Genomic DNA, 27,159 nt, shown 5'->3' with positions numbered 1-27,159 from the left:
TGAATCTTTCATATATCTTCCCATTTGGCAACAAAATTTAATCAGTGCCAATAGACAATGAAAGTCTTTTTTGAAGCCCTAAATACATTTCGTTTGGCCCTTAGTCTCCTTGTACACAAGGCATTGTTCAGTTATTCACCTGTAACTGCAAATATTACTGTAAATTAAAAGGTTCTTTGCATTGTCGTTTTCTTTTTTCCCATCTTACATAAGCATGAATACTAGGAAAATGAGACGGAGAGGAAAACATGGTATCTGCTATTTCCCACGGAGACAGGTTTCAAAAGGTTATGGTTGATTTATTACTCAGAATGCTGGATTAATTTAAAGGACTGTAACAGTTCTTAAAATGTATTCTCTCTTTGTGATATTCGTAAATAGCTGATATTATCTCTGTAGGCATTAATTACTGCAATAACCACAATAGTGTCTTATGAATACATTATAAAATGTTTATTGTTTTGGTTAATTCACTAGTACCTTAAGGTTATTTATCTTTTAAATAGTTAAAATTCATTCACCTGTACATTTGCATCTGCGAATTCCGTGAGTCACAAGGCTGTTAAAAAGAATCCAGATTTATGATTAGTACAGTAATTGTATCAATCACTTGTAGCCTAGAAGTGTTTATTGAAATGCATATATTAATATTTGATTTCACTTTAGAACTTTGCCAACTAATTTTAACTTAGCATAGTTTCCCAAAATACTTGCTCACGTACATATTAACCTGAGTGCTAGCAAAAGAAAAATCCTTGCCATCATTTTGTACCAAACCTCAATTAGATCTAATCCCATTCATCAGTGTCTCCCTGTCATGAACCTTACTTTGCAGCCTGTGACTCATGTTTGCTAAATACTGCATTCTGCTTTTTACACTAACGTACAGCTCTGTAAATCTTTTAACATTTGCAGTCTTAAGCTTTTGATAAATTAGTTCCCCTGGGTAAAATCATTCAGGACACATGATATGGCACATCAAAAATGACCCCAGAAGGCCTGCCCATTTTTTAAGAGGGGGATTTTTAACTCATTAGTGATAAATTATCTAGTCTCTCTATTTAGAGGAACCATCTGTGGAATATTTCAAAAAGCTGAAAAATAAATATAGACCCCTCCTACCTAAGAAACCACATGAAATTGCCAGTTAGTACTTGTGTTTTAGAGATTTATTTAAACAGAGAATAGAGTGATGATTCTTAATTCAGTTTATTTTAAAACACTTTGAGAAGAGTTGATGTAAGAAATGAATAATTATAGTGATATCTAGAACAGTTTCCATTTCTCACCTCTCCCCCTCTACAATCTACTCTTCACCCTAAAATGATCTTCCTAGCAAAGTTCAGACCCCTTACTTAGAAGAACCTTTAAAGGCTTTCCTAGCCCCATGCAGACTCACTTCCCTATGGCACTCAGTGTCCCAACCTCCTCTTAAACATGCTTTCATTTTCTTGCCTCTACAGTTTCCAGGCTTCTCCCTCGATCTTGAGTGCTACTTTCTTTCCATCCCACATCCTAGCACATTAAGATCCTTATCCTCATTGACAGTCCAATTTAGATACTGCCTTCTTTGTGAAACCTTCCCATTAATGAGTCCTCCCCACTTTGCCTGCACACACTCTTTTACATTTCCATTATATTTTTTATTCCATTGTTATAACAATTATCATATCTTACCTTCCCTCTCCCCAACAAACTATAACTTCATTGACAGTCGAAAACAGTTTTTTCATCATTTTTAGGTTTATTGCCCCTTTCACTAATGTTTTAACCTCGTTTTGCTTTTTTTCACAGAACCCCTTGTTATACACACATTTTCCTATCAAATATGAATTTAAGTAACTTTTGTTACCTGCATATTATATTTACCTAATCCCCTATTAATGAACGTTCAGTTGTTTCCCCTTTCTTGCTGTTGTAAGCAACACTCCACTGGACATCTGTGTGTGTGTGTGCATATTTTGCGACTTGTTTAATTATTTCCTTAGGCTAAGACCCCCAAAGTAGAATAGTTAGGTCAGAGGGTCTGTACATTTTTAAAGCATTTGATATGCATTGTCAGGTTATTCTCCAGAACTATTATAAGTGTACAGTCCACCCCGATAAAGGGGGGTAGAAGGTGAATATTTTTTTAATGTGCTTTTGTCCATTTGTATTTCATTCTGAGTTACCTGTTTATCTCCTTTGTCTTATTTTTCTATTATCTTTCATTTTCCTTATTTACTTTGTTTGATAGATAGATGACCACATATGTATATACATAGATATACATATATATACAGACAAGAGCTTTAAACACTTTGCCATATATGGCACATATTTTTCTTTTATTTATGGTGGTTGTTAATTTCTACATAACCCAACTTTAAATTATAAAGGTATTTATCTATTTAATTCACATTTATGTTTTCTTTCTTCTAGTAGTAATAGGTAGATGACATCTCAGTTTTGAGGGGTTGAAATGGTATAGTGCCTTCTATTCATATTTTTGGGTCTGTGAAGAAAATTTTGTATTTTTAAGTCTTCATTATAATCATATTTATATATGTTATTACTTTGTATTGCTTGGTTTCTTTACCTGACTTGCCCCGGTAAATCAATAAGGGACTTTAGTTATGCCAACAACAAATATGATTGATATATGAGCATATCACTTTTCTTGCTGTGAGCAACAAATTATAAAGTAGGAAAGTTTAAGTGAACATTAATATCATATAGTGCTAAATTCTGGTTCTGTGTTTGAGATGAACCCCACTGTGATTTTCCTGGTGGCCTATAATTAATCAAGAATTAGTATGACCATTTTAAAGTGGAAATTCAGTAAAAAACTATATACATTGCTAAACTATATGATTTTTATGATGTAAGAATATCATAAAGTAAGGGTTTCTATTACTTGGGCCTTTCTTTTTTTGCTACTATGAAACATGTGTAAGTTTTAATTTCCTTTTCCTCTGTAATGGGCATTGGTTTAAAATTATTTAGATGTGACTTGTTGTTAATAATGCATTGATTTAAGGGCATTTCTTATAATAATTAAAAGAATTCATTTAAAAGTAAAAATATACTGACATTTCCTAAAACTGCTTTTAGGAAAACAGACAAAACAAGTCTGTTTTTTCTATTTTCTATTAAAATGCATGTTGGATGATGTATAACAAATTCTAAACAGTATGCTTACTGCTGTTTATTGATTCATCTATGTTTAGGTATTATCAGCTCATTCTAAGAGATGAAGATTTAGCTCATTTACACCACCACTTTATTTCTTTTTCCTACTAATGTACTAGCATATTATATAATATATAATTATCTTAAATTATATAATATCCTTGTGTATTAGTAGGATCATATAAGAAGTGGCCTATATTAATATATGTAACATTTAATCCTATGGCCTCGTTAAGGAAATTTTTTATAATAAGCAAAAAAATAAATATTGTAAAAAAATCTTTTAAAAGTAAAAATATACTGACATTTCTTAAAACTACTTTTAGAAAGACGGACATGAAACAACTCTTTCCTGCTTTCTACTGGAAACATTTTAGAGTCCTAAATCAAATCGGTGGGATAAGCTTCTTGGAGAAATGAAATATTTGAAAGATTGAAATAATGAAGCAAACTAGATTATGCTCACAAGTGGACTTAAATAGCTTAAAGAACAATGCAGCCAGTAAATACATTTTTATATGTTTCTCTTGAGGTATAGGCAATTTCTCAAATGTCTTTTTCATATACTTCTTTATGAGACTCTCCTGTATTTCACTAACAAAGTCAAAATATCTAATTTATTGCTTTTATTGCACCGCCATTAGTTGATCATATTCCTTAAAATTTCAGAAGTTTGGGGGAATGATGGCAAATGGCAGATTAATATCTAAACTGTGTTTACTTCTTCATTAACCAGTCATCAAATATTTGTTCATAATTTCTTTTAACCACTTAGCAAATATAATTTAGTGATCAGACAAATTAATTCTAATTTTATTACTATTTTTACTGTTTTTGTTTTGATATTAAGCTGTGGCTTATATTAATAGCATATTTTATTCTATAAAATGCTACACAGACTACACAAATGTTAATGTTCTTATGTTGTAATCTAGGTAACATTGTGTTAGAATTTGGAATACTACTGATGAAAATTGTATTTTTTCACTATCCACAATTTTAGCCCTTGCATTTAGAGTTAATTTTGAAAGTGGTTTTAATACTTAAAAGACTTTGAAAGGCTTGTAAACCTTGGCAGTCTCAACAAATGTTTTTTTCTGACTTCCTTTTTAAGTCTCTTTATGGACTTACAGTAAACAAACTTTTTGAAGCGGGAATCTCTAGTCATAATGTAGGAACAGATAAATAGAACACTAAACCACTTTATCCTGAAATGCACATTTTCAGCTGTATATATGATGCCTTAAAGCACCATATAAATATTTTAAGATATTTCCTAAACTATTAATGGTTAAGTATTACAAAGACTAGGATTGGATTCATTAAGCAAAATTTACCCTAGGGTTTAGAAGAGAGACTTTTCTATATCTTTCATTAGCTCTGATCTGTCTCTGATCACTTTTCAAATCCTGGTCTAAATTGTAGGACATAGTCATTTTGAAAAGTTATATTATTTAATCATATAACTTTCATTGCCTACCCTCTTCCCTAAACCTCTTCCCTAAAGGAGTTGATGAATAAATCTCTAGCATTGTTTATGCATTTTTTGCTAAAAAGGCTTTATAACTATAAAAACAACAATAGGGTGCATTATATTGTTATTTTATTAATATGTGCCTTCAACTATTTGAGGTGTTAAAAAGCCCTAAGAGATCGTCTTGAATTTCAAGATAACTATGTTAGACCTTTATAAGTAAAGCAATACCAAAGTTATTTTTCAATGAACATTTTCTCTCCAGGAAGTTCCCAAACTGTTCTTTAGAATTATATGTATTCTAGTTAATTTGAAAACAGTAATAGAAAATGTCTTGATCCTTAAAGTGGTATCCTCTCTGTTTAATCATCTGAATATCTCAACAGACCTGTGAAGAAATTAAAGTATATCTTACCTTTGTATGGAATCTAAATGTAAAGATAAAGATAGGTATAAGACATATCATTAAAGCTAGAGGTCTTTAGGACACTTAAAATATCTGAAAGCAAACTGATTAAATCCATGTCCTCATACAAAATATATCTTTTATTTCTTAGAATTTTTGCTATCTAAGCTTTATTTTTATTTCTACTATTTATTATGTGCTATAAACTTTAAAGCATAACAGAATTACACATGCTAACATTCAGATTTCACAAGTGGTTTACCTCTTCCCTGAAGAAGAGGAATTTTCCTTCATTCCTGGGACTCATGACTTTAAATCCATTCTGCTCATTCTCACCATATTGAATGATTTATTTTTGCTGATTGATTCACATTTTTATTGGCCCTCTTTAAATTACTAGGTAGATAACTGTTCTGCCTTTCTTTTTGTTGCATGCTAGGGAAAACATAAGTAGGAGAGTGAGATGGTAAGCCAGTGGAGAATGGGGCTAAATAAAAGATCTCTCCCACCTTCCCTAGGCCTAGAATGTTCATTTTGCCCTTCTATTTGATTGCAATTCCATTTCATGTTATCTGCTTGCATGTTTCAGTTAGACTCATAGCTTTGGCTAGTTTGACCCCACTCAGAGTCCACAGATTTGGGGTAAAGCTATCCCAGGACAAGCAAGAGATGTGATTTTGGACTGCTCTTTCCTTTTATAGCCCCAAAGTTTAACCATTTTTCTTTTCATTAAAAGCTTCTGCATCTGTGTGCATGTGTGTGTGTGTGTGTGTGTGTCTGTCTCTCCCATCTCCCCCTGCCCCCTCCTTTTTTCCCCCTCTTCACCTCCACCTCCTTTTAAAATTCAGTTTATATTTTTATAAAAGTAATACCTGCACATAATTTAGAAAGCTAACAAGTACTATAATATTTGTGTAAGTATTCCTTGCCCTATTGCTGCCCACTCCCAATTCTTATTCACCTTTTAACTATTTCTTTTGATTTTTCCTCCTAATTTCTAAATTTCAAATTTATACTGCTAATTCTTTTTGTTTATATTTTTCCAATTTTAGATGTTATCTACTTACTTTTATTTCATTTTATTTTAAAGGATTTAGCTCCTTTACAATGTGTATACATTTCCTCCTGTCCCCCTTTTTGCCAAAAGAGTTTTTCACCTTTTTAAAAATAAATCTCTAGAGTGTTATCAAGTAAATATCATTCTCTGTTGAGCTAAGAAGTGTATAAATTCTCTTTCTTGTACAGCTTTATGGTTTCTGTATGTAGTATTTGTTTTTTTCCCATCCTCTTTCTTGTTTTCTCCTTTATTCTACGGAAGTACATCCTCCAATAAATTCGGGAGAATGGGTGCATAGGAAGTAAAATTTTTTTTAGACCTTGGATGTACAGCAATATTTTTATTTTCTGATTGACTAGGTATGGAATTCTAGGTTGGAAATAATTTTTCTAAGAACTGTGAAGACATTGCTCCATTGATTTCTAGATTCCAGTGTTGCCATTAACTGTCATGCCATTTTTATTCTTCATACTTTGTGTGGGACTTTTTCTCCCAGGAAGATTTTGGGATCCTTGGTATTCTGAAATGTCACAATGCTATACCTTGGTGTTAGTCTTTTTTAAGTTCATTATGCTAAACAGTTTGTGGGCCTTTTGCTCTGGAAACCTTTATCCTTTCACTCTGAGAAATTTTCACATATGTATTCAAGCACTTCCACGTGCTTACATACATAAACCTCCATAATATGTTTCTGCCCTTCTTTCTGTTCTGTCTTTGGAACACTTATCATTCTGATGTTGGATCTTCTGGATTGATCCTCTAATTCTATTATCTGTTTTCTAGTATTTACCTCTTTTGGTTTGTTTTTTCTTCTTTCTAGGAGATGTCTTCCACTTTATCTTAGAACCTTTACTTTTATTTTGTTTTCCTCTCATTTTAAATTTCTAAGAACTCTTTCTTAAAATTCAGTGTTTCTTCTTATAGCACTTTGGTTTTGCTTCATGAATGTAATAATGTCTCATTTCTCAGAAGATATTAATTATGGTTGTCCTAATATACTCATTTATTTCCTCTCACTTTTTTTTCCTGTGTGTAGTCATATGTCTTGATTATCATGTTGAAAGACATACTCTCAAATATCTGGTGACCCTGGTTGTGTTCTGTGTACATAGTTCGGTCTTTCAGCTAATGAGCCATATTTCCTTCTGCTCTGTTTTCTGTGACTTTTTCACCCCCTTTTCGCTCATGGGGTCTGTATGTACATGCTTTGATTTGGTTTTGATGGGGGTTTTGTTTTTTTTTCAAAATTGGGATCATGCTGTATTTAAATTTCTTTACTGCTTCATTTCATGGGATATTTTCCCAAATCATCAGATAATCTGTAAAATATGGCTTTAAATAACAGTGTAATTATGTATGTCCCATGTTTTATTTAGCCATTATCCTAATTGATTAAATTCTCCCTGTGGTAGGAGCTTGGTGTAGGTAAAACATGGCTTCTGGATTATCAGAAGGCCTGAGTTTGTGTGCCAGTTCTGCCTCTCCTTTATACTGTATTATCCTTTTACTGGTCCAGTGAGTTTCCTCTGTGCTTATTAGTAGTATGGTTTTGCCCTTAACTTCCTGATAATCAAGTAGATAGTAAGGTCCAGGGATATGGGGGAAGTGCATTCCTTTTCATGGATCTCACAGCCCAGGGAGTATAGAAAAGAAACCAGAGCCTCAGGTAGAAACTTTGCCTCTTTGCCACCAGTGCTGGGAGCAAGGCCCACAGGGTTGGGCACTTTCTGTTCAGTGTTCCTTTCTACGGTGAGACAGCTAGACCAGGACTGAATCTTAGGGCCTCTTAGTGCTGCTGCTAGCGTTCACATATTGTCATTTCACTGTATCTCATAGTGTTATCTCACCCTTTCTCCTCCTACCCTATCTACTCCCTCATCCCTGTTCCTCATTTAAGGAACTTCAGTGACATTCTTCCAGTGCCTTTTACTTCACTCCCAAGGATAGCATTGAAGGATGAAGTGGGGAAATTATAAGTTATTCTCTCTATGCCTTCCTTTTTTCCAGTTCTAGCTACACAATATTTCTCATAAGGTCCTCTACTGTCCTGGTGTGCAGATAATACTCTTCTCTTATTTCTAACATTAGAGCAAGTTTTCTCCTATTTCTATTATATGGTCCTTTTAAAAGGAATCTGGAAGGGGAGCTACATACCTCTACTCAGATTACCACCTTGGTTAAAACTGGTTTTCTTTTACAAAGTTAACCTTCATATCTCTTCTTGTACTACGGGTGTTTCTAAGGTGAGACATTTAAGGCGGAGCCAACCAAGGACTGGATCTTCTAGTGAGCAATTTAAGTATTCAGTGCCTTTCTATCTTGTGCCCCTACCAAAAAGAAAAGGTTCTAATATCATGTATATCATATATTACTTGATTAATGCATTCACTACAAGACCACATTTTGCATTTTCAAGGCTTCACTAAACATGGATTTAAAATGCATTGGCTCCTTTTTAAGTAATTGAATGTTCAAGATAATTATCAAGATATTGGGAGGGAAGCAGTCAGCGCTTGTGTCTGAAATCACAGTATGTCTATGTCTGGAAGTGAAGATAAATGTTTCAGTTGTTTGAGGGTGTTTAGAGATGAGAAAGTAGAGTGCCTGACCTAAAAGGAGATCCCTTTCCCATCACTCTATTAACTTACATCTTCCCCTCACATTGCTTTTTGTACAACTTCGTAGGAGCCAAAATCCATTTTCAATAAATTTTCTTCTGTCTGCCACCCTTGTTCTAGAGCCATTTCCTACTTAGCCTCACTCTCCTTCCTTCCTTTTCCCTACCCCAGCATGATAATAACACCCATCATCTCTAACTAAGAAATCATATCCTCAAACCCCAAAGAGCACCTGCTGCCTCAAGTCCATGCGTATCCAGACCAGAGAGGGAAGGAGGCAGGTTCTAAGACACCTGAATTCACTTGGATCAGAGCTCCTCAAGGGGACAGGACTTCAAGCCTGATGAGTGGGGGCTGGGAGAGGTAATGTCAGTAAGAAGAGAATGCCAAATTTGAGGGATGATATTTAGGACCTTTTGAACCTTTCTGTAATTGTGCATGTCAAATGGTTCATGGTTTTATGGAATGTTGTCAATTTCTGTAAAATGGTATAAAATTAATATATACTACTCCTTTGTGTGAACTCCTTATCTTTGTTCCTGATATTCAGACACCTCATCACACCTATGTATGTTATTACATACATTCTGGATTTACTTTATATAATTTTTATCTGATTATTTGATTACCACACCCTTCCCACATCTATCACTACTACCACTCGAGTCCAAGCTCTTGTTATTTCTTGCCTGAGCTATAGCAATAGTCTTGTTACTGTTCCTGTTCCTTGTTTCCTCTCTTACCCATTCACATTTTCTCCACACAGTAAGCAAAGCAATCTTTTTTTAAAATGTAAATCAGATCACATCATAACCATGCTTAGAATCCTCCACAGATATCCCTTTGCACTTGGAATAAATCCAAGCCCTTATCCATATATCCTAACACAGGCTGGCCTCTTTCAATATCTCTAGCTTCTCATTTCTTCTCTCCCTCTTAACTCACTACACTTCAATCACACTAGCCTTCTCTCGTTTCCTTGAGCTCAACAAATTTATTGTTGCCACTGGATCTTGCGCTTCCTGTTTCCTCTGCCTCTTTCCCCAGATCTTTGTAGGCCTGCCTCCTTCATAGCCATTCAAGTCTCAGATCACATATCCCATTCTTAGAATCACCTTCCCTGGCCATCATAAACCACACCCCTCCTATCTCCCATCACCCTCTACTCCACTTTTCTGTCTTACTGTCTTTACAACTCATATATCATTATTAACGTATTAAGATAATTTATTTTTCTGCCTTCTCCCCTCAGAAATGTAGATTCTTAATTGTTCTGTTTGCTGCTATATTCTCAATACCTAGAAAAGGTCTGGAACATGGCAGTGCTTAATACTAGATGAATGAACAAACAGTGAATCTTTTTATGCACATGCAGTCCTCTTAGATTGTTTTTCTTGTTCCATAGCTGACTACAGCCTTTTTTTTTCATTAATCAAATAAACGTTGATACCGTATTGAAAATAATAGTAGTAACTTCTTTTAAAGGTCTCGACGTTATGGTTATTGTTATTATTTGGACATGAATTTCAACAAGTCATATTCACATAACCATGGATCATAACCATTTCAGAGCAATAGAAATGCAGTACACCTACACTGTGCTGGAGAATTAAAGTTCCAAGACATGGTCTAGAAATAACAAAATTTTTCGGAACATAGGATACCTGCTACCTTCTATCCTTAGTATATGATGTAGTCTGCTTCTTTAGATGGAGAGACCCTGGAGAGAAGACTTGCTTTCCTCCCAAGCAGCTGCCAATCTTTTCCATCCCCATTTATAAGATCCTACCTTATAACAATGCATTTTTAATGTCCTGTCACCTCCTGTGTGACACCTCTATTGCTGAGGTATTTCATTGACTACCATTACCTATTAGAGTCCCTTGTTCTGAAAGTCCTTAACTACATGATTCCTTTTCTCGTTTTATGGGCCCTTTTTAAAAGAATTATAATCTTCCTCCAGGTTCCTTCTTTGTCATTTCCACTCTGTAGGCCAAAGAATTACAGAATCTTGTTAGATAGTATTTTCCCAGGCTGAATCAAGGGAAACTACAGACTCCCCAAGCCTGCTTTTCTGGAAAGTTACTGCACATCCTCTAATGGAAAAGTACAGCAGATCTCTTTTATAGACATAGACGTAGTATATCCAGTGGTTGTTGTAGCCTCTAATCCAGCACCCTCCAGTTTGCCATACCCACTTAAAGTATTCTTGCCTAACTAAAGGGGAATGACTATTTATTATATAGTTGTATTTATATATTCTGGATATCATATTCAAAATGAAATCTCATGTTGTTTATCGTGCTCTTTTAGTCTTCAGGAATAAATGGAGTCATTATCCCCTTACAGTTACAGTGAATTGACTGTCTAATTTTTATTTAAGCCTTTAAATCTTATTTTGCTCTGATTATCTTCTGAACCTTTCTTAGCAACTAGTCAGCCTAAGTAGTCCTGAATTGACCATCTATTTTCTGCTCTCTTTTTATTTTATCTGTACTTAATAACTGAGAGGATAGAAAGAAAAGAACCCCCTGGATTTGTATTTTGTACATGCTGTGTGTCTGTAGCATCTCTCCTTTCAGGTCCAGTAAAACAGTGGTATGTGAGTCCATTATCGGCCTCATCTTCACGTTTCTCCTTCAAGTTATCATATCCTATCAGGAGAGCAGAATTATAGCTAAAGATAATATCATTGTAAGATTACTATTGCTTTCACTGCAAACTGTTACTTAGTCTGATCATACCAAAATTTGATATTGGATGTATGTTTAGATTATCCCAAAGAACTGGTAGATTTTTTTTTTTTGGTGTGTTATGGAAGACACCCCCCCGCTTTTCATGCTGTTTATAAGCAATAGAGAAAACATGGTCCACCATCATGGGAATTTGCCCACTGCCACTCCAGAGATTATCCCTCTGTAGATATGCACAAGAAAAATAGTTACTCTGGATAATCCCTATCCCTTGAGGTTTCATGGTCCATTGTGTTCTAAATTTTAGAATGTTGTTACCACGCCTGCATGTTCAAATAGCACTTAGATGTGCCTGCTTTCACAGTCCTTGGGTTTATATTACAATTTATCATCAGCCTTGATAAATTGGGTATCTGATAAACTGAAAGTGAAATATATTCAAACAATATATTGTTTGAAATATATTCTTTTGGTGATAATGGTGTGCTGGGTATTGATGGAATACTGGAAAGTAAATTACAGCTTACCCTGTGAACGTCACAATGCTAACAGTTGAAGCCTATATTTCTAGAGCCTTTCCTTGAGCTCTAAGTATTTTATAGATATTATCTAATCCTAGAAAATCCCTGTACATAGAAAGATAGTATCCCCTTTTTTCTAGGGGGTATTAATGCCCACACTGCTTAAGTGAGTTGCCCAAGGTCACTCAGTGTGTTGTTGGTGAAGCCAGAAATAGAATCCAAGTCTCCTGACTCCCAATTCAGTTTTCTATCCTCGATATAGTTTTCTATCCTCTGCATACCCCTGCTCCCTCTCCTGGGAAAAGAAGTTAATCTTCCAGCTATTAATAGCCACCAAATTGGTGGTAGCAGCACAGTGGAGAAAAGTTACTGTCTTTACACTGCAGCATTAGTATAAAAATATCTGGTAATGGAAAATTTGACAAATGTCATGTAAAAGGGAGTGGAAAATTATTTTAAGATCTGGATCTCATTTATCTAGTTCTCAGAAAAGTAAAATTCCTTAGTAGAACAGGGATCATATTTTTCTTCCTGTTTTTAAATTGTATTTCCTAGAGGGTAATTGTCAACCTAGCCACAGCAGAGTCTACTGTCAACTAATGTAATAAGAATAATGCATGTACTGTTGCTGATTGTTATCAGTGTATTTTCTAACTTGGTTGAAAGTTTGAATTGCTTTATTGAAATACACAGCACTTATTTTATTCAGCTTTCAGTGTTACTTAAGTTATTATTATACTGTAAAGCAAATATAACATCAATTGGGAATTTTACTGCCTGATTTGAAAACATGGTGAGAAATACACCTTATAGTTTCTTCCCTGGACAGCACACTCCAAGCAGAGTTACTTTGTGTCAGGCACCATGAAGTTTACCAGAATGAAATAGGCAAAGCAGAAAAAAGATATATTAATTTAAAAATGCAACATAAGTACACTGGAGCTGATCAAGATTATTGTTATATATGTAAACAAGTCATTATTTTGTACACTAAAAGAAAGTGAGAAGTCTTTATGTACTTAAATATTTAAGCATGTCTAGTATTGTGGGAGTTCACACTTAAGTTCAAACAAAACAATTTGTCTCTTAATTTTGGAGCAAGGAACAAAAATTCCCCTACTAAAAATCTCTGGGCATTATGTTTCTGTTTAAAGATTACTAAACATCTTTAATCAGGGGAATGACATGATCAGAATTATGTTTTAACTGTAAGTGTAAAAGAGGCAGGATTGGTAAAGATTGGGAAATGCAAGGAAAAAGTAAAAATCTAGTTATATGGGACCCACATGACTGAGAAGGTAATGGCAAGAGGATAATTAGAAATAGAGTGTATAGCCATAAAAAAAGAATGAGATAATGCCATTTGCAGCAACATGGGTGGACTTAGAGATTATCATACTAAGTGAAGTAAGTCATAGAAAGACAAATATCATATGATACCACTTAAATGTGGAATGTAAGAAAAAAGATACAAATAAACTTATTTACAAAACAGAAAGACTCCCAGACATAAGAAACACATTTATGGTTACCAAAGGGGAAAGGAGGGGTAGGGATAAATTAGGAGTTTGAGATTAGCAGATTAAAAACTACTGTATGTAAAATAGGTGAACAGCAAGGTCCTACTGTATAGCACAGGTAACTATATTCAATGTCTTATAATAAACTATAATGGAAAAGAATCCAAAAAAGAATATATATATAAAACTGAATCAATTTGCTGTACACCAGAAACTAACAATGTTGTAAACCAACTATACTTCAATTAAACAAAGAAAAAGAAAAGAAATAAGAATATAGAATAAGAGGGTCAGGTACAGATCCTTAGAGAAATGTATACATTTACTGGATGCAGTTTATTTTCATAATTGCCCAATATCTCAAGACAGCTGTATCTATAATATTGATATTAGCTACTTAGTATCTATTTTCTGTTGTAGAATTTCTTTATAATGAGTTTATTAACTTTAACGTTATTAGCAATAACTTTTTTCTTTCCAACTTATTTATTTTCTTTTAAATTTTTATCTATTTGGCAGAAAATATACTTATTACTGGGGGTCTTTTTTTTCCTTCTCTTAACTGGTAAGGTTATTGGAAAACTATTTAGGCAACATTATTGAACTTGTTTTTAATTTTGTTGAACAGGCACATCTCCGAGTGAATCTAATCTGCTTAAAATTCCTCCACAAAAAAGAACCCGAAGAAAATTAATGCCTTCTCCCTTGAAAGCAAAACATCCCCAGAAATCTACACTGTCTGAAAATATGCAGCTCAATGATTCCCTCAGCAAAGAACTTCAACCCATTGTGTATACTCCAGAAGACTGTAGAAAAACTTCTCAATATCCATCTGCAGTGACCTTATTAAAATCATCATCACATACTACCAGTTTTCAGACCATCAACTCAAATACAAACAGTGATAATTCTCTGAAAATGTTGTGTGAAGTAGATATCCCTCTCAGCAAGAGAAAAGAATATGGCCAGGAGGATTTGGAGTCTACATTTATTATATGTGAAGACACCAAGAGCTTGAAAAGTAAATTACCTGAACAAGAATCACTACCAAACAATAACATTTTACAAAGGTACACAGGACTATTTGCCAATTCTTCTTTTGTTTTATTTACATAGCCTTTAAACTATTAGCTTTCTTTTTCCTCTGTAGGTATATTTAAGATCTGTTTCGTAGATGAAGTATGCTACCTTGATTACAAAAGTCAGTGTTTTTACCTTCGTTAAATCTTATTTGTCTTTCTCTCTAAATATTAAGCCACTAACACAATATTGTGAAGTCTTTAATTTTAAAACTTAAGTTGATTGACACTTGTTAGGCTAGAGGAGACCTTAAGATATATTTAGTTTGTTCTTCATACTCCAAAGTTAAGATGTTCCAAGCCATCAGTAGATGATTACCAGTTGTTTATATTATTCATTAATATCTTCACTAAAGGAAATACCACAGTTTCTATTGATGTTTAGCAAACCTCAGCTCACTCTGAAATAGTCGTAAGTCTAAGGTATGGTTGACTGCATGTCATCCAAGCAAAAACATATCCTTCTCACTTAATATGTATGTTCACAATTAATCTAAATATGGGAAGAATGATACCTTCACCTTTCTATGCTATGGGAATGCAGAAATCTATCTATGGTTTAAAAAAGAGAGAAGAAAACCCCAGGCAATCAAGGGAAGTTTATAGTATTGAATAATGTTTTCCTTTATGTATTAAGACAAAATGATGTTCTAATTATGGAAGTGTATGCCCCCTTTTTTCTCCATAGTACAAATCAAAATTAGTCTTTTTATTTTTCATTATTTAATATACAGGCTTGCCCCTTCTTCATTCTCAACTAAGCATTCTCTGCCTATACCAAGCATAGTACCATCCTACATGGCAATGACTGCTGCTGCCAAAAGGAAACGGAAACTAACAAGGTACATTTAAACATCAACTGGTTCAGGCTTTATACATATGTAAGATCATCTTTATACTTTGTTTCCTACAGCTCTTTTTATTTCTTGTAATTAGACTGTCAATTCACATTTAAGCATACACATAGTAAACTGCTCTGAATGCAGCACTAGTTTTATTTATTTATTTATTTTTAATTTATTTATTTTTGGCTGCACTGGGTCTTTGTTACTGTGCGCAGGCTTATGCTGCTCTTCTTTGTGGTGTGCGGGCTTCTCATTGCAGTGGCTTCTCTTGCTGCGGAGCATGGAGTCTAGGCGCACAGGCTTCAGCAGTTGTGGCACACGGGCTCAGTAGTCGTGGCGCACGGGCTCTAGAGCGCAGGCTCAGTAGTTGTGGCGCATGGGCTTAGATGCTCTGTGGTATGTGGGATCTTCCCGGACCAGGGCTCAAACCCGTGTCCCCTGCGTTGGCAGGTGGATTCTTAACCACTGTGTCACCAGGGAAGTCCCAGCACTAGTTTTATATTATCAAAGGGAGATCTTGATAAAGCCCAAATATTTCACTTGATATTTGTATAAAGTATTCCATATTTCAGATTATTAAAAATAAATTTTAAAGTCTTCTGGCCTTCAGAAAGGTCATTTAAGTTTTCTTCTGTTGACAATTTTTACTCATTTGGTATTTCTCCCTTCAGACATTACTGAATTTCTTCCGTCCTAAAATTATATTATTTTAATGCATTTTGATATATGACTAAAATGTGATGAGTGAATAGACTTCTGTTTCTGGCTATGACATTGTAGCTTGTATCAGACCAAGTTTTCCATCAGGAACAATTATAAAAGCTGATAAAATTCAACTAACAGCTGCTTGAAGGCACTCGGGAACAACCAACACAGCCAGGACTTGAGGGTCTAAGATCCCAGAGGAAAGGAAAACAAGTTGTGGAGAACGAGACCTTCTCTGCCTCTTTTTTTCCATTTAGCATTTGCCAGTTCATGGCATCAAATATAGAGGTCAAGCCAAAAATGGAAGCCTATAGCTATCAACATCTCACTGAGCTAGGGAAACAAAATCTATGTAGCTTTTGCCCTCAAGGTATTGGCCAATTTCTAAACTCTCTGTAATAAGAGGCCACAAAACCAACTAAAAGTGGCTGCCAAGAGGCTAAAGTAATAAGCAGAGTTTTGACCTTCTCATGGGACCAGGACACAAAAATTGTTGTTTAGGGATCATCATGGAGAAAAGGCCCTGTTAAACGCCCAGGGTTTTATTTGAAATCTTTGAAGGCCTATGCTTTAGGTAGGAGTGGGGCAAACTGGAAATAGACTGGTTCTTGAAAGGCTGAAACAGACCTTTGACCAGTTCAATCCCATTTTGGATCAAGGTGATCTATCTCTATTTTGCCTACTTGCCAGAAGAAAATTAAATCATCTCTGAAGAATATACCACCTCCAGCCTCTACAGTTTTTCATATGCAGTGTTTAGCACTTAAGCAAAAGTTACCAAGAATGCCGGGAGACAGGATGAAATGACTGAAAATCAAGAGAAAAAAACAAATTAGAGAAGCAGCAATACAGATATTGAGATTATCAGATAGGGACTTTAAAAATTTAATTGTGATTAAGTTCAATAAAATAGATGATAATTTCCCAGAGAACTGGATTCTATTAAAATGAATCAAATGGATATTCTAGAAATGAAAAATAGAATATACTGAAATTGCAAACTCAAATCAATTTAACAGATTAGGCATGGCAGAAGAAAGTTTAGTGAACTGTAAGATAGGTTAACAGAAAAATGTTCAAACCAATTGCAAAAGTATAAAAAGATAAAAATATAGAGAAGAGCAAAAAGAGACATATGGGACACAATTTAAAAGGTCTAGCATATGTGTATTTTGAGTCCCAGAAAGAAGTGAGAAAAAGAATGGGAAAAAACAGTATTTGAGAAGATGCTGGCTAATAATTTTCCAAGACTGACCAAAGTTGGCAAATCACAGGTTTGAGAAGCAATGCAAACTGCAAGCAGCATTAATACAAAGAGAAACATACCTAGGTACATAGCAGTAAAACAGCTAAAAATTAAAGACAAGGAAAAAAGTCTTAAATATATTGAGTTATATGACATGAAGCCCATTATATAGTCTTTATATCCTGTAGCATAGAATGCAATGACAAGATACAATGAATGGTTAAATTGTAAAATGGATCTGACTTGCTTTACCTCTTTTTCTTTATCATGTGATTATGGAGAGAAGAGCATACGATCTTAAGATAACTCTTTTTTAAGTTTCCTATATTCCACCATGGACGTGTTATCATCCGGGCTAGTGCTAACAAATTTACAAACGCCTATTTATTTGTGCCACGTAGAGTATCATCTCATAGTTGCATTTAGCATCTGTCCAAAGTACCAGTGGAGTCTTGAAATGTTTATGTTTAAAATTCATGGATTGATTTTTCCTGAATGTCTCTGACTATCCACGACATTTACAATTTTGTATTTTGCTGTGTCACAAATTTGAATTGTGCAATTAGTCATATATGGGAATCAGTCACTTAGCCTAGCTAACCACCATCATCTGTTTTACCCATCTTGTCACTAATTTTCATTGTGTGAGTCATGTTATTCTTTTCTTTAATTAATGCTGGGGACTTTCCTTGTTCTTCACTGGTAACATGCTCTGCTGTTGTAACTAAGATGTAGCAAAAGTTTATAGCTAAGAATAACTTTTAAATGTAAACAGAGTCATTATCAAAACCAAATGATTTTTCAAGAAATGTCTTGGTATGTAAATTGTGTATTTGGAGTGGGTTTAGATGAGTTAAAGGGCTTCCGAAATAAAATTAAAGGACAGCTAAAGAAAGCAAGATTTCTCATAGCCTATTAATTGCTCTGTTACATTCCCTCTGGTACCAATAATTAGATCCTGCCATTAACTAAGGTTAAAAGAGATTAATGCTAGAAATGTACATAATTACTTTTTAAAAGAATCTTCCTTTCGCCCAATTAAATCTACATGAGCTTGAGAGTAATGGACTCTGGTATTTTCCACTTAACAGCTTTATGTACATATTTAGGTGTGTGTATATTTTGTTATGGTTTTTAAAAATGAGGAACAGCTCCATGTATATAATTACTTCTTTTATTTTTTATCAGTTTTTCCTCTCAAAAGAAAAAAAAAAAAAAATTAGCATCTAGAAGCACTGGATATTCCAGAAACCTACCAGACTGAATTTTTTAGTAACTACTGAAATTGAGAATATCAGATGTGTAATCATTTCAATTTATATAATCACTGTAACAGACTATTTTAACTAAATGTATCAATTTACCAAATACACAAATATATATGTAAATTTTTTCTTATAAATTATATTTATTAATTTGGGGTTTTGTTTGCTTTGTGTCTGGTTGGTTGGTTGGTTTTTTGTTTGTTCCACAGTCTTTCTTGGCACTCAAAAGTGGTCTCACACCTACATACATTTTTGGTTTATTTTGAAAAATGTCTATGATTCCAGCTAGAAATTATCTCCACTGAAAGAATATGAGATGCATTATGTTTATCAAGCAAAAATATTATACCTATGTAAGGGAACAAAAGACTAATCTTAACTTTTATTGATAGTTATGGAAATACATTTGGCTTACAACTAGAAGATTCTGTAGGTTTCTTCTCAAAACAGTCTTTAAAATAATTTGAATTTGTACCCATACCAATTTTAGGTCTTTTTATTTTGTGATCTAATATAAATCTAACAAATTTATAACAAATGTTAAATATTTTATTAGTTGACTATGTTACCTAAATCCTAAAAATGTTTGAGTGTGTTTTACTTATATATAAATACATAACTTATTTGATTAGGCTTTGATTTCATTCCTAGAAATGTGAGTTTTATTCAAATAGATTTATTCAAAACCCTGATTTTCAAATAAAAACAATCTGTGAGTGAAAACGAGGTCTTAGAACTAACCAAAGTGAAGAATCATACCATAAAATAATAAAGAAAACCTTAAGATATATTGCAGGGAAAACAACCCTCTTCGAAAGTAACCAGTGACATTGATCTTTACACTTGAAGACATAAAATCACCAAATGACCCCAAAAGAATTTTTGCCTTAGACAGCTGATATATATATATATATATATATATATATATATATATATATATATAATCAAAACTGTATGTTTTAGTATCCAAAATAGATTTATAGTAACTTAGTTTATTTGGCACCATTTGTGAATAGAAAATTTCTACAACTGAATTTGTTTACTTTCATAACACAAGTACTTCTCTGTAACCATTTTGGGAAGATATTTGCATTCTTGAACAGAGCTGGCAAAATCATCATTATGAACACCATAATCATTTCTCTTACAGGCTCTAGAAAATTTAGATACATAGGTTGACTTATTTTTCCCAGCATTCACTGTGCTTATACCCATTTTTCTTTGCTAACATATTAAATTGCCATTTCTGACTAGTTTCATTGAGCATATAACCCATATTCTCCTGTTCTACAAACATAAACCCACATCACTTTACCACAGGTTTAGGATTACCAGAACAAGTTGTTGCCATAAAGGGAAGCCTCCAATTGTTAATCCAAACTGACAAGCAAATTAATATCAACTTGTAAAATGGTATATAATATCTTGACTAGCCAGAAATTTCCTAAAATTAGCTTATTTGAATCAGTGTGGAAAGGGATGTTCATCTCCCACTTTGACCTCCAACCCTGCCTGCTAAAACTTGATCCTCTGTAGGACTGGGAAGGGTTGGATTGCTATTTTTCAGGACCCAGATCAATCTCATCTCATCCACAAAATCTTCCAATTTTCATTCTTCTTCTAAACTCAGGAACCTGTGGCTTCTTGTACTTTGAAAACCTGTGGTGCTGTTTTTTGTTCTGCCTTGTATTATTTTGTGTATTTGTCCTATTTTTCCCCCATCCCACCATATATCTATTATGTAAGTTTTCAGGACATGGGTTGTTTGTGCCTTACTCACTTGTATATCCTGTGACATGAGGCCACAATATGTGTTTTGTAATATGTCAACTCAAATTGCGTTAGAAATTTGACCCATTAATAACATGAGAGTGATATAAATTTTTGAAGACAAAACAAATGAAAATACGTCATTCTTTTCATTTCACTTTCTATAATTGCAATAATCAGAGAGAGATTCTCATTCTATTACCATGCTTTGATTTAAAAACAAGGTTTGCAAACAATCTCACCTGTTCATATTCCCCAGATTAGGGGTTTGGTAATCTGAGATTCGTTTTTCACCTCTTGCAATGTGCTCCTTATCTCTACACTTTGAATAACAGTGCTTGCATGCAGTCCAGCACAGCACCCTGAAATGTTCTGTTAAAGAATTGTGACATACACCTCTACTCATAATCTCCAATTTGAATAAACGTCATTAAAATCACACACTGCTAAACTTCCCTATGGGCCAAAAATTTATTTAGTATCTCCAATTACTTCTATGGGATTTTACAACTTAATATTTCAGTATTTCACTTTTTCTTTAATCATTATTGAATGTAGAATATGTATTTGAATTTAGAGATATAAAAAAAGACTTTACTAAAATAAAAATTTTCCCTTGAAGCTCTACATCAAATACCTCACTAAGTGCTGAGGTAAATTCTGGATCTGCCAAGCGTGTTCACCAAGATAATTCAAGTGATAAGCACTTCCAAGAAAACAGACCAACAATGGGTATGTTTCAGCTCTTATTTTGATATTTAATAACATGATTAACTAACATATGTATAGTACTTTACATATTTTTACAGTGTTTTCATGAGAGTCTCCTTTTATGTACTCATCACCTTTATTATTGTACATGGTGAGTGTGGTTATCCCTGTTACAGATAAGAAAACTTAAGACACAAAATAAAAAACATGCTCACCCAAGATCACAGAGATATTTCATGATGGAGCCAGAACCCAGAACTGGATCTCCTAACTCTATATTCTGTACCCTTTTTGTTATCCATACTGACTCGTATTGCAGAAGAATGTGTAAATAATTTAACTAATAATTGAAATAATTAACTATGTTATTTAATAGGTTAGTGATTAAGTATATTTTACAGATAAACTATATCCACTTGAAATTTTTCTCTTAGCCTCTTATTTTTAATAATTTGGCCTCTGATTCACTTGTGCAATTATTGTGAGGTTCCAGTCTATACCTAGTTACAATCATATTTTAACTCCAATTAGCAAGTTGAAAAAAAATGCTGATGGTGGTGATTACATCCTCTCAATTGCATATGGAGGTGACATGAGTCCATGGTAAGGAAACATCTTCAGTGAAACTAGAGGTATATAGCACCTACCAATTTCTAGGCCTTTGTGTCCAGACCTATGTTTCTCTGACACTGTAGTTTCTAAGACTTCAATCAGGAAGTATTTATTTACTATGCAGTCACTATGTGCTAGGTTCTGTGATGAATATAAAGATCATTAAGACCCAGTTTGGTTCTTCTCTAAAGGAACTTATAATTATAGCACTTGGAATTTAAAGGGGTTTCACGAGATAACGAGTATGTTTAAGAATAACATGAAAACTATTATTAATTTTTTTTCTGTCAATGCTTTTTCATTAGAGTAATATAAAATTTCTCAATAGCTTTGCCAAGCTGCATTGATAAATCCTTAATTCTTGTGGTGCCCAGTGGCAGTTGTTTACCTTAAGCTCAGTGGAAATGTCTTTCGTGCAGATTTAAAAATCAAACAATGAAGTCCTGAAAAGAAGAATTTACTATGATTATTTGGTTCAACTTGCCATATTTAATAATGTTTAACATTGTGTATATGCAGTTGTTGTAGATATGTACTGTCCCACTGGTCTTCTGAAAAAGTTCTCCAGGAAGTCATAATCCTGCAACCAAATAATAAATTTATGATAATTCTCAAATAATAGAGACTTAGGTTTCCTAATATGCTTATTTTCTAAGAATAGTATAAAATGCATCAAATATCTTATATGTAAAGAGAGATGAATAATCTATAGAGAAAGCAGTGGGAGAGAATACTAAACTACAGTACTTGCCAAAGAGGAAAGATTTTGCCTTGTTAAGGATAATGGAGCACTTAGAAAAAGGTATTAGTTTAAGGGAAGATAATGGTTTATGTACATTAGGATATCCAAGTGAAAATGGCCAAATACACATCAGGAATTACTAGAAAAGTAAAAGAGAACTGGGGCTGCCTTCCTTAGAATGTATTCAGCTGACTCCAACTAACAGTGTACAAATTAAAAAGAAAAAAAAAAAGGAACATCAGTGGGAAAGAAGGAAACTCTGTTTACTGAGCATTTAGAGAAATAAGAAATAGTGTCAAGAGAATATGTGCCCCTAAAACTAAAACCTAATGTGATCAAGAAAATGGATGAGAGATTAGACCCATAAAGAAGTCAGTGGGCCCCTTTTGTAACAACACTTCATTGAGTAGAGAATCATTGTGAACACTGAAGAAGAACCAGAAGAGTGGACATAGATAGGTGGAACACATTTTAGAGGTAGCCGTGAAAGGAAAAAAGAGCTATGGGATCAGGATCAGCACATTAAGAAGTACTGGACTCAAGGGCTTCCCTGGTGGCGCAGTGGTTGAGAGTCCGCCTGCCGATTCAGGGGACACGGGTTCGTGTCCTGGTCCGGGAGGATCCCGCATACCGCGGAGCGGCTGGGCCCGTGAGCCATGGCCGCTGAGCCTGCACGTCCGGAGCCTGTGCTCTGCAACGGGAGAGGCCACAACAGTGAGAGGCCCGGGTGCCGCAAAAAAAAAAAAAGTAGTACTGGACTGAAATGATACTTCTAAATTGGAAAAATATGGAAGTTTGAAAGTCCTTGGGAAATAATCCAAAGAATGAAAAACAAAAGTTGATGATGCACAAAAGAAAGGGAACAATGTTCACAGAAGTAGTCTTTCCTTAGTTCAAGAACAGAAGTAAATGTGGTAGTTTATTCACTGACTTCACTTGATAGCTTTGGGGCAGGGGAAGGGGTGTACGTACATGCGCACTAAAACTTCAGTTTCCAATGTGGAGAAATGAATTCCTACTTTCAAACCAAGGGTATTAATGTTTCTTTGTTGGTGTTCTGTTTTAAATCAGGTTAATTAACAGCTGTGAAGTTTAACGAATGGTGAAAATTCTTTTTGAATGATACTTTTACCATATTTATGTATCTTTTTATTTCTTCTCTAGAATATAAAAGAAACATCCATAAAGTAAAGCCAAGCATGGTTAGAAAATTTGGAAGAAATATTTCAAAAGGAAATCTAAGATAAGTCTCTTCAAAATCAAGGGAAATGAAATTGACAAGTCAGCTTTTAAAAGGGTTTGTTGCCAGTACCCTTTCAGAAACATCTTAAAAATCTTTGAAAGAAGACCATCTTAAAAGCTAGGTTTACCCAAATACCTTCAGCAAGCAGAAAACGAAATTCCTTCTGTTTTGTGCTTTTGTATTCTAAGCAAATGTAAAATTTCAACAGAAAACGTGTGTTTTAAGTTCCTAAAATATTTGCTGCCCTTTAAAATACCTAAGTCAGTATGGTAGCAACTCAGTTTTACTATGCTACAACAAGTTGATTAGGACATTTTAGAAAATAGTAGACTTAAATTATCTTTACTGTTTTTTAAAAATAAGGAAAATTTAGGAGTGATAAAATTATGACCCAGAATTTATTTGGTCTCTTCTTTCCAAAAATACTTTGATGTACAAATGTCCATATATGTGCCCATAAAGTTGTTGTAAATATTATTTAAGTAGTCTTCATGAATAAAATACTAATATTGTTTCTCACTACTAGATACATTAAAGATGTAGATTTTATAGTGCTTGCTTTTCTGTCTCGTGACGACTACCCCTTACACACCTTAAACTATTATTTTTTATAAAATGTTACTTTTGTATATTTGTATTTCAGATTAGCTCAAGATATGTGGCACTAGAACCAAACCTGAAAATAACCCATAGGTTCCTTACTAATAATGAGAAGATGTTTTAATCATTTTCTCTGCTATAGGAAGTACATGAAGCTGCAACTTAATCTTATGTCCTTGTTCACCTGCTTTGTTTGCCTTGTTTATCTTCTGAAAACAACAAGTATTTGCTTAAATGAACTTCTAATTTCATATAGCCTAGGACCTGTCCCATCAAAGCAAACAACCATTTAACAACCAGCTGCAAATTTTAGACCTTTCTGTTATTAGTCATGTTTTTCAAATCAAAATCTAGTTGAGAAAGTATGAGATGGAATAATGATCTTTGAAGTTCCTTCCAACTGTGACACTCATAATCCCATATTCATAAAAGTATACCTAGGATCTGATGTAGGGAGAACAACCATAGACAATTTTTGTTTTCCCTTTGTCATTAGGCCTTTGGTTGTATCACCTATTTATCAGCTACATTAGTGTCTCTATTATTCCTTTCCATCTATTTTAGGTAATTATATGTTTCAAAAGAAATCTTTTTACCACATACTGATGAATGGCTAGCTAGCAGGATTGTGACCCTACCTCGTGGTCCACCTCACACCATAAGACGTGAGTGATTTTCTTATATGCCATTTTTATCAGCTAGGGATTTCACCTTCTGTAAAAGTTACTAACAATGCCTTTGCAATGCAGCCACATTAAGGGGAAATTAGAGAGAATAAATAGTAATGAACGTGGGAAAGGAAAACTGTGGAATATATGAATAAGGAAAAAATTCATGCATTTAAACTAAAACAAGGTGCTATTTAATAAGTCACTAGAAAGCAATTTTTAAATGAACTTATGTAGAAAATAGACCAATCATAAATATATGGCTAAATGAATTTTCACAAAGTGAACAAACCCACTAACCAGCCCTCAGATCAAGGAATAGAGAATTATCAGAATTCTAGAAGCCTCTCTTGTATCCTACCTCCCTCTAAGGGTGACCACTATCCCAGCACCATAGATTGATTTTTAACTAAAATAATTTATTTTTGTTAAAAAACAATATGTTATTCCAAAAAGAGCTGTAAACAATAAAAATGTGCTTCCTCCTCCCCCACTCCACTCCCGCTACCAATATCATCCCCAGTTGTAACCACTGCTAATAGTTTAGGTACCCTGCCCAGTCATTTATTTTATTCATATACAAACCTATATACTTGTTTTTTTATTAAAAAAGTATCATACTATTTAGTTTGCAATTTGTTTTTTTATTCTCATTTGAAAGCAGCGTGGGCATCTTTGTAAAATTTTTAAGTGTGAACTTTATAAATACTGCTACCACAGATTGATTGCTCTTAGTGACAGGTGACAACAAATAATTTTTGTGAGGCAAATCAAAGATCAGAGAGAAAACCTAGATGATACTGTCTCTTCTGACTAACACTGTACGCCGTTTCTGAGAACATTTTGGAGTATCCACTAGAACTTGTACATCATGATGTCCAAAGTATAGTCCACAGAACATGGCTCACCTGGATACTCTCTGCCAAGGAAAGGGTTCCATGTCAAAGAAGAGTGGGAATGGCAGCCCGCCAGGACGCGGACCGTGCACGCTGACAGTATAAGCCCCTGAAGTCTTGCAGTCAGAATCTTACTTGGTTTATCCCAGTAACTCCCAAATTCCTTTGAAACATCGAGCTCTTAAAAAAAATGTTTAATGGAGGATAGTACAATGAACCCTCATATAATCATAATACTGAGTCCAATTACCAAATTTTTCCACATTTGTCTGGAATATCCCTTTTTTCCCTTGTTTTTCTTCCTTTGCTGGAGTGTTTTAAAGCACCCAAGATATCGTTTCATTTCATCACTGTACACTTGTTTATGAATCTGAAAATATGGCCATATTCTTATTTAATACAAAAAAGAATGCATCCTTTTATTAAAGCACTCCTGGTGATATCCCTAAGAACATCCTTTGAACAATGTTCTGGATTAATAATGGCTATATATACAATGGAATATTACTCAGCCATGGAAAGAAATGAAATTGAGTTATTTGTAGTGAGGTGGATGGACCTAGAGTCTGTCATACAGAGTGAAGTAAGTCAGAAAGAGAAAAACAAATACCGTATGCTAACATATATATATGAAATCTAAGAAAAAAAAAGGTCATGAAGAGCCTGGGGGCAAGAGGGGAATGAAGACACAGACCTACTAGAGAATGGACTTGAGGATATGGGGAGGGGGAAGGGTAAGCTGTGACGGAGTGAGAGAGTGGCATGGACATATATACACTACCAAATGTAAAATAGATAGCTAGTGGGAAGTAGCCGCATAGCACAGGGAGATCAGCTCGGTGCTTTGTGACCACCTAGAGGGGTGGGATAGGAAGGGTGGGAGGGAGATGCAAGAGGGAAGAGATATGGGAACATATGTATGTGTATAGCTGATTCACTTTGTTATAAAGCAGAAACTGACACACCATTGTAAAGTAATTATACTCCAATAAAGATGTTAAAAAAAAATCAACAGAGGATTAGAGAATAGAATAGAGTTATGGTGGTAGGGGTTTAACTCAAGAGAGTTATGTGCCAGTTTGGAGCAACCACTTTCCACACACTAATGCTAACTCCACCAGTCTTTCTCTTTCACTTTTACTAAATTTGACTTACTTAAAGTTTGGTTTTTGTAGAATAACATATTAAAAAGTAAGTTTATATTATGCTTTCCTACTTTTGTAAATTAGTTGGAGTACTTGTTCTTATGTGCCTGGATATTGTATTAACTTTGTTTACATGCCAAAAGGTAGGTACAGTACACACCAGGTATGATGA

General features: G+C 34.2%; 1 protein-coding gene across 1 annotated transcript in view; it reads left to right on the top strand.

Moving 5' to 3' along the window:
- Positions 1 to 23,682, top strand: part of KIF18A (kinesin family member 18A) — a 70,009-nt gene extending 46,327 nt beyond the window's left edge. The window contains exons 13-16 of the mRNA XM_065882604.1: positions 14,089 to 14,530; positions 15,274 to 15,381; positions 20,993 to 21,102; positions 23,600 to 23,682. Coding sequence (XP_065738676.1) covers positions 14,089 to 14,530; positions 15,274 to 15,381; positions 20,993 to 21,102; positions 23,600 to 23,682 — 743 coding nt within the window. The remainder of the gene's footprint in view (positions 1 to 14,088; positions 14,531 to 15,273; positions 15,382 to 20,992; positions 21,103 to 23,599) is intronic.
- The last annotated feature ends 3,477 nt before the right edge of the window (positions 23,683 to 27,159 follow it).

Source organism: Phocoena phocoena, chromosome 8 (assembly GCF_963924675.1).
Source record: "Phocoena phocoena chromosome 8, mPhoPho1.1, whole genome shotgun sequence".
Taxonomy (NCBI): Eukaryota; Metazoa; Chordata; class Mammalia; order Artiodactyla; family Phocoenidae; genus Phocoena; species Phocoena phocoena.
This window is presented reverse-complemented; position numbering and strand designations above follow the sequence as displayed.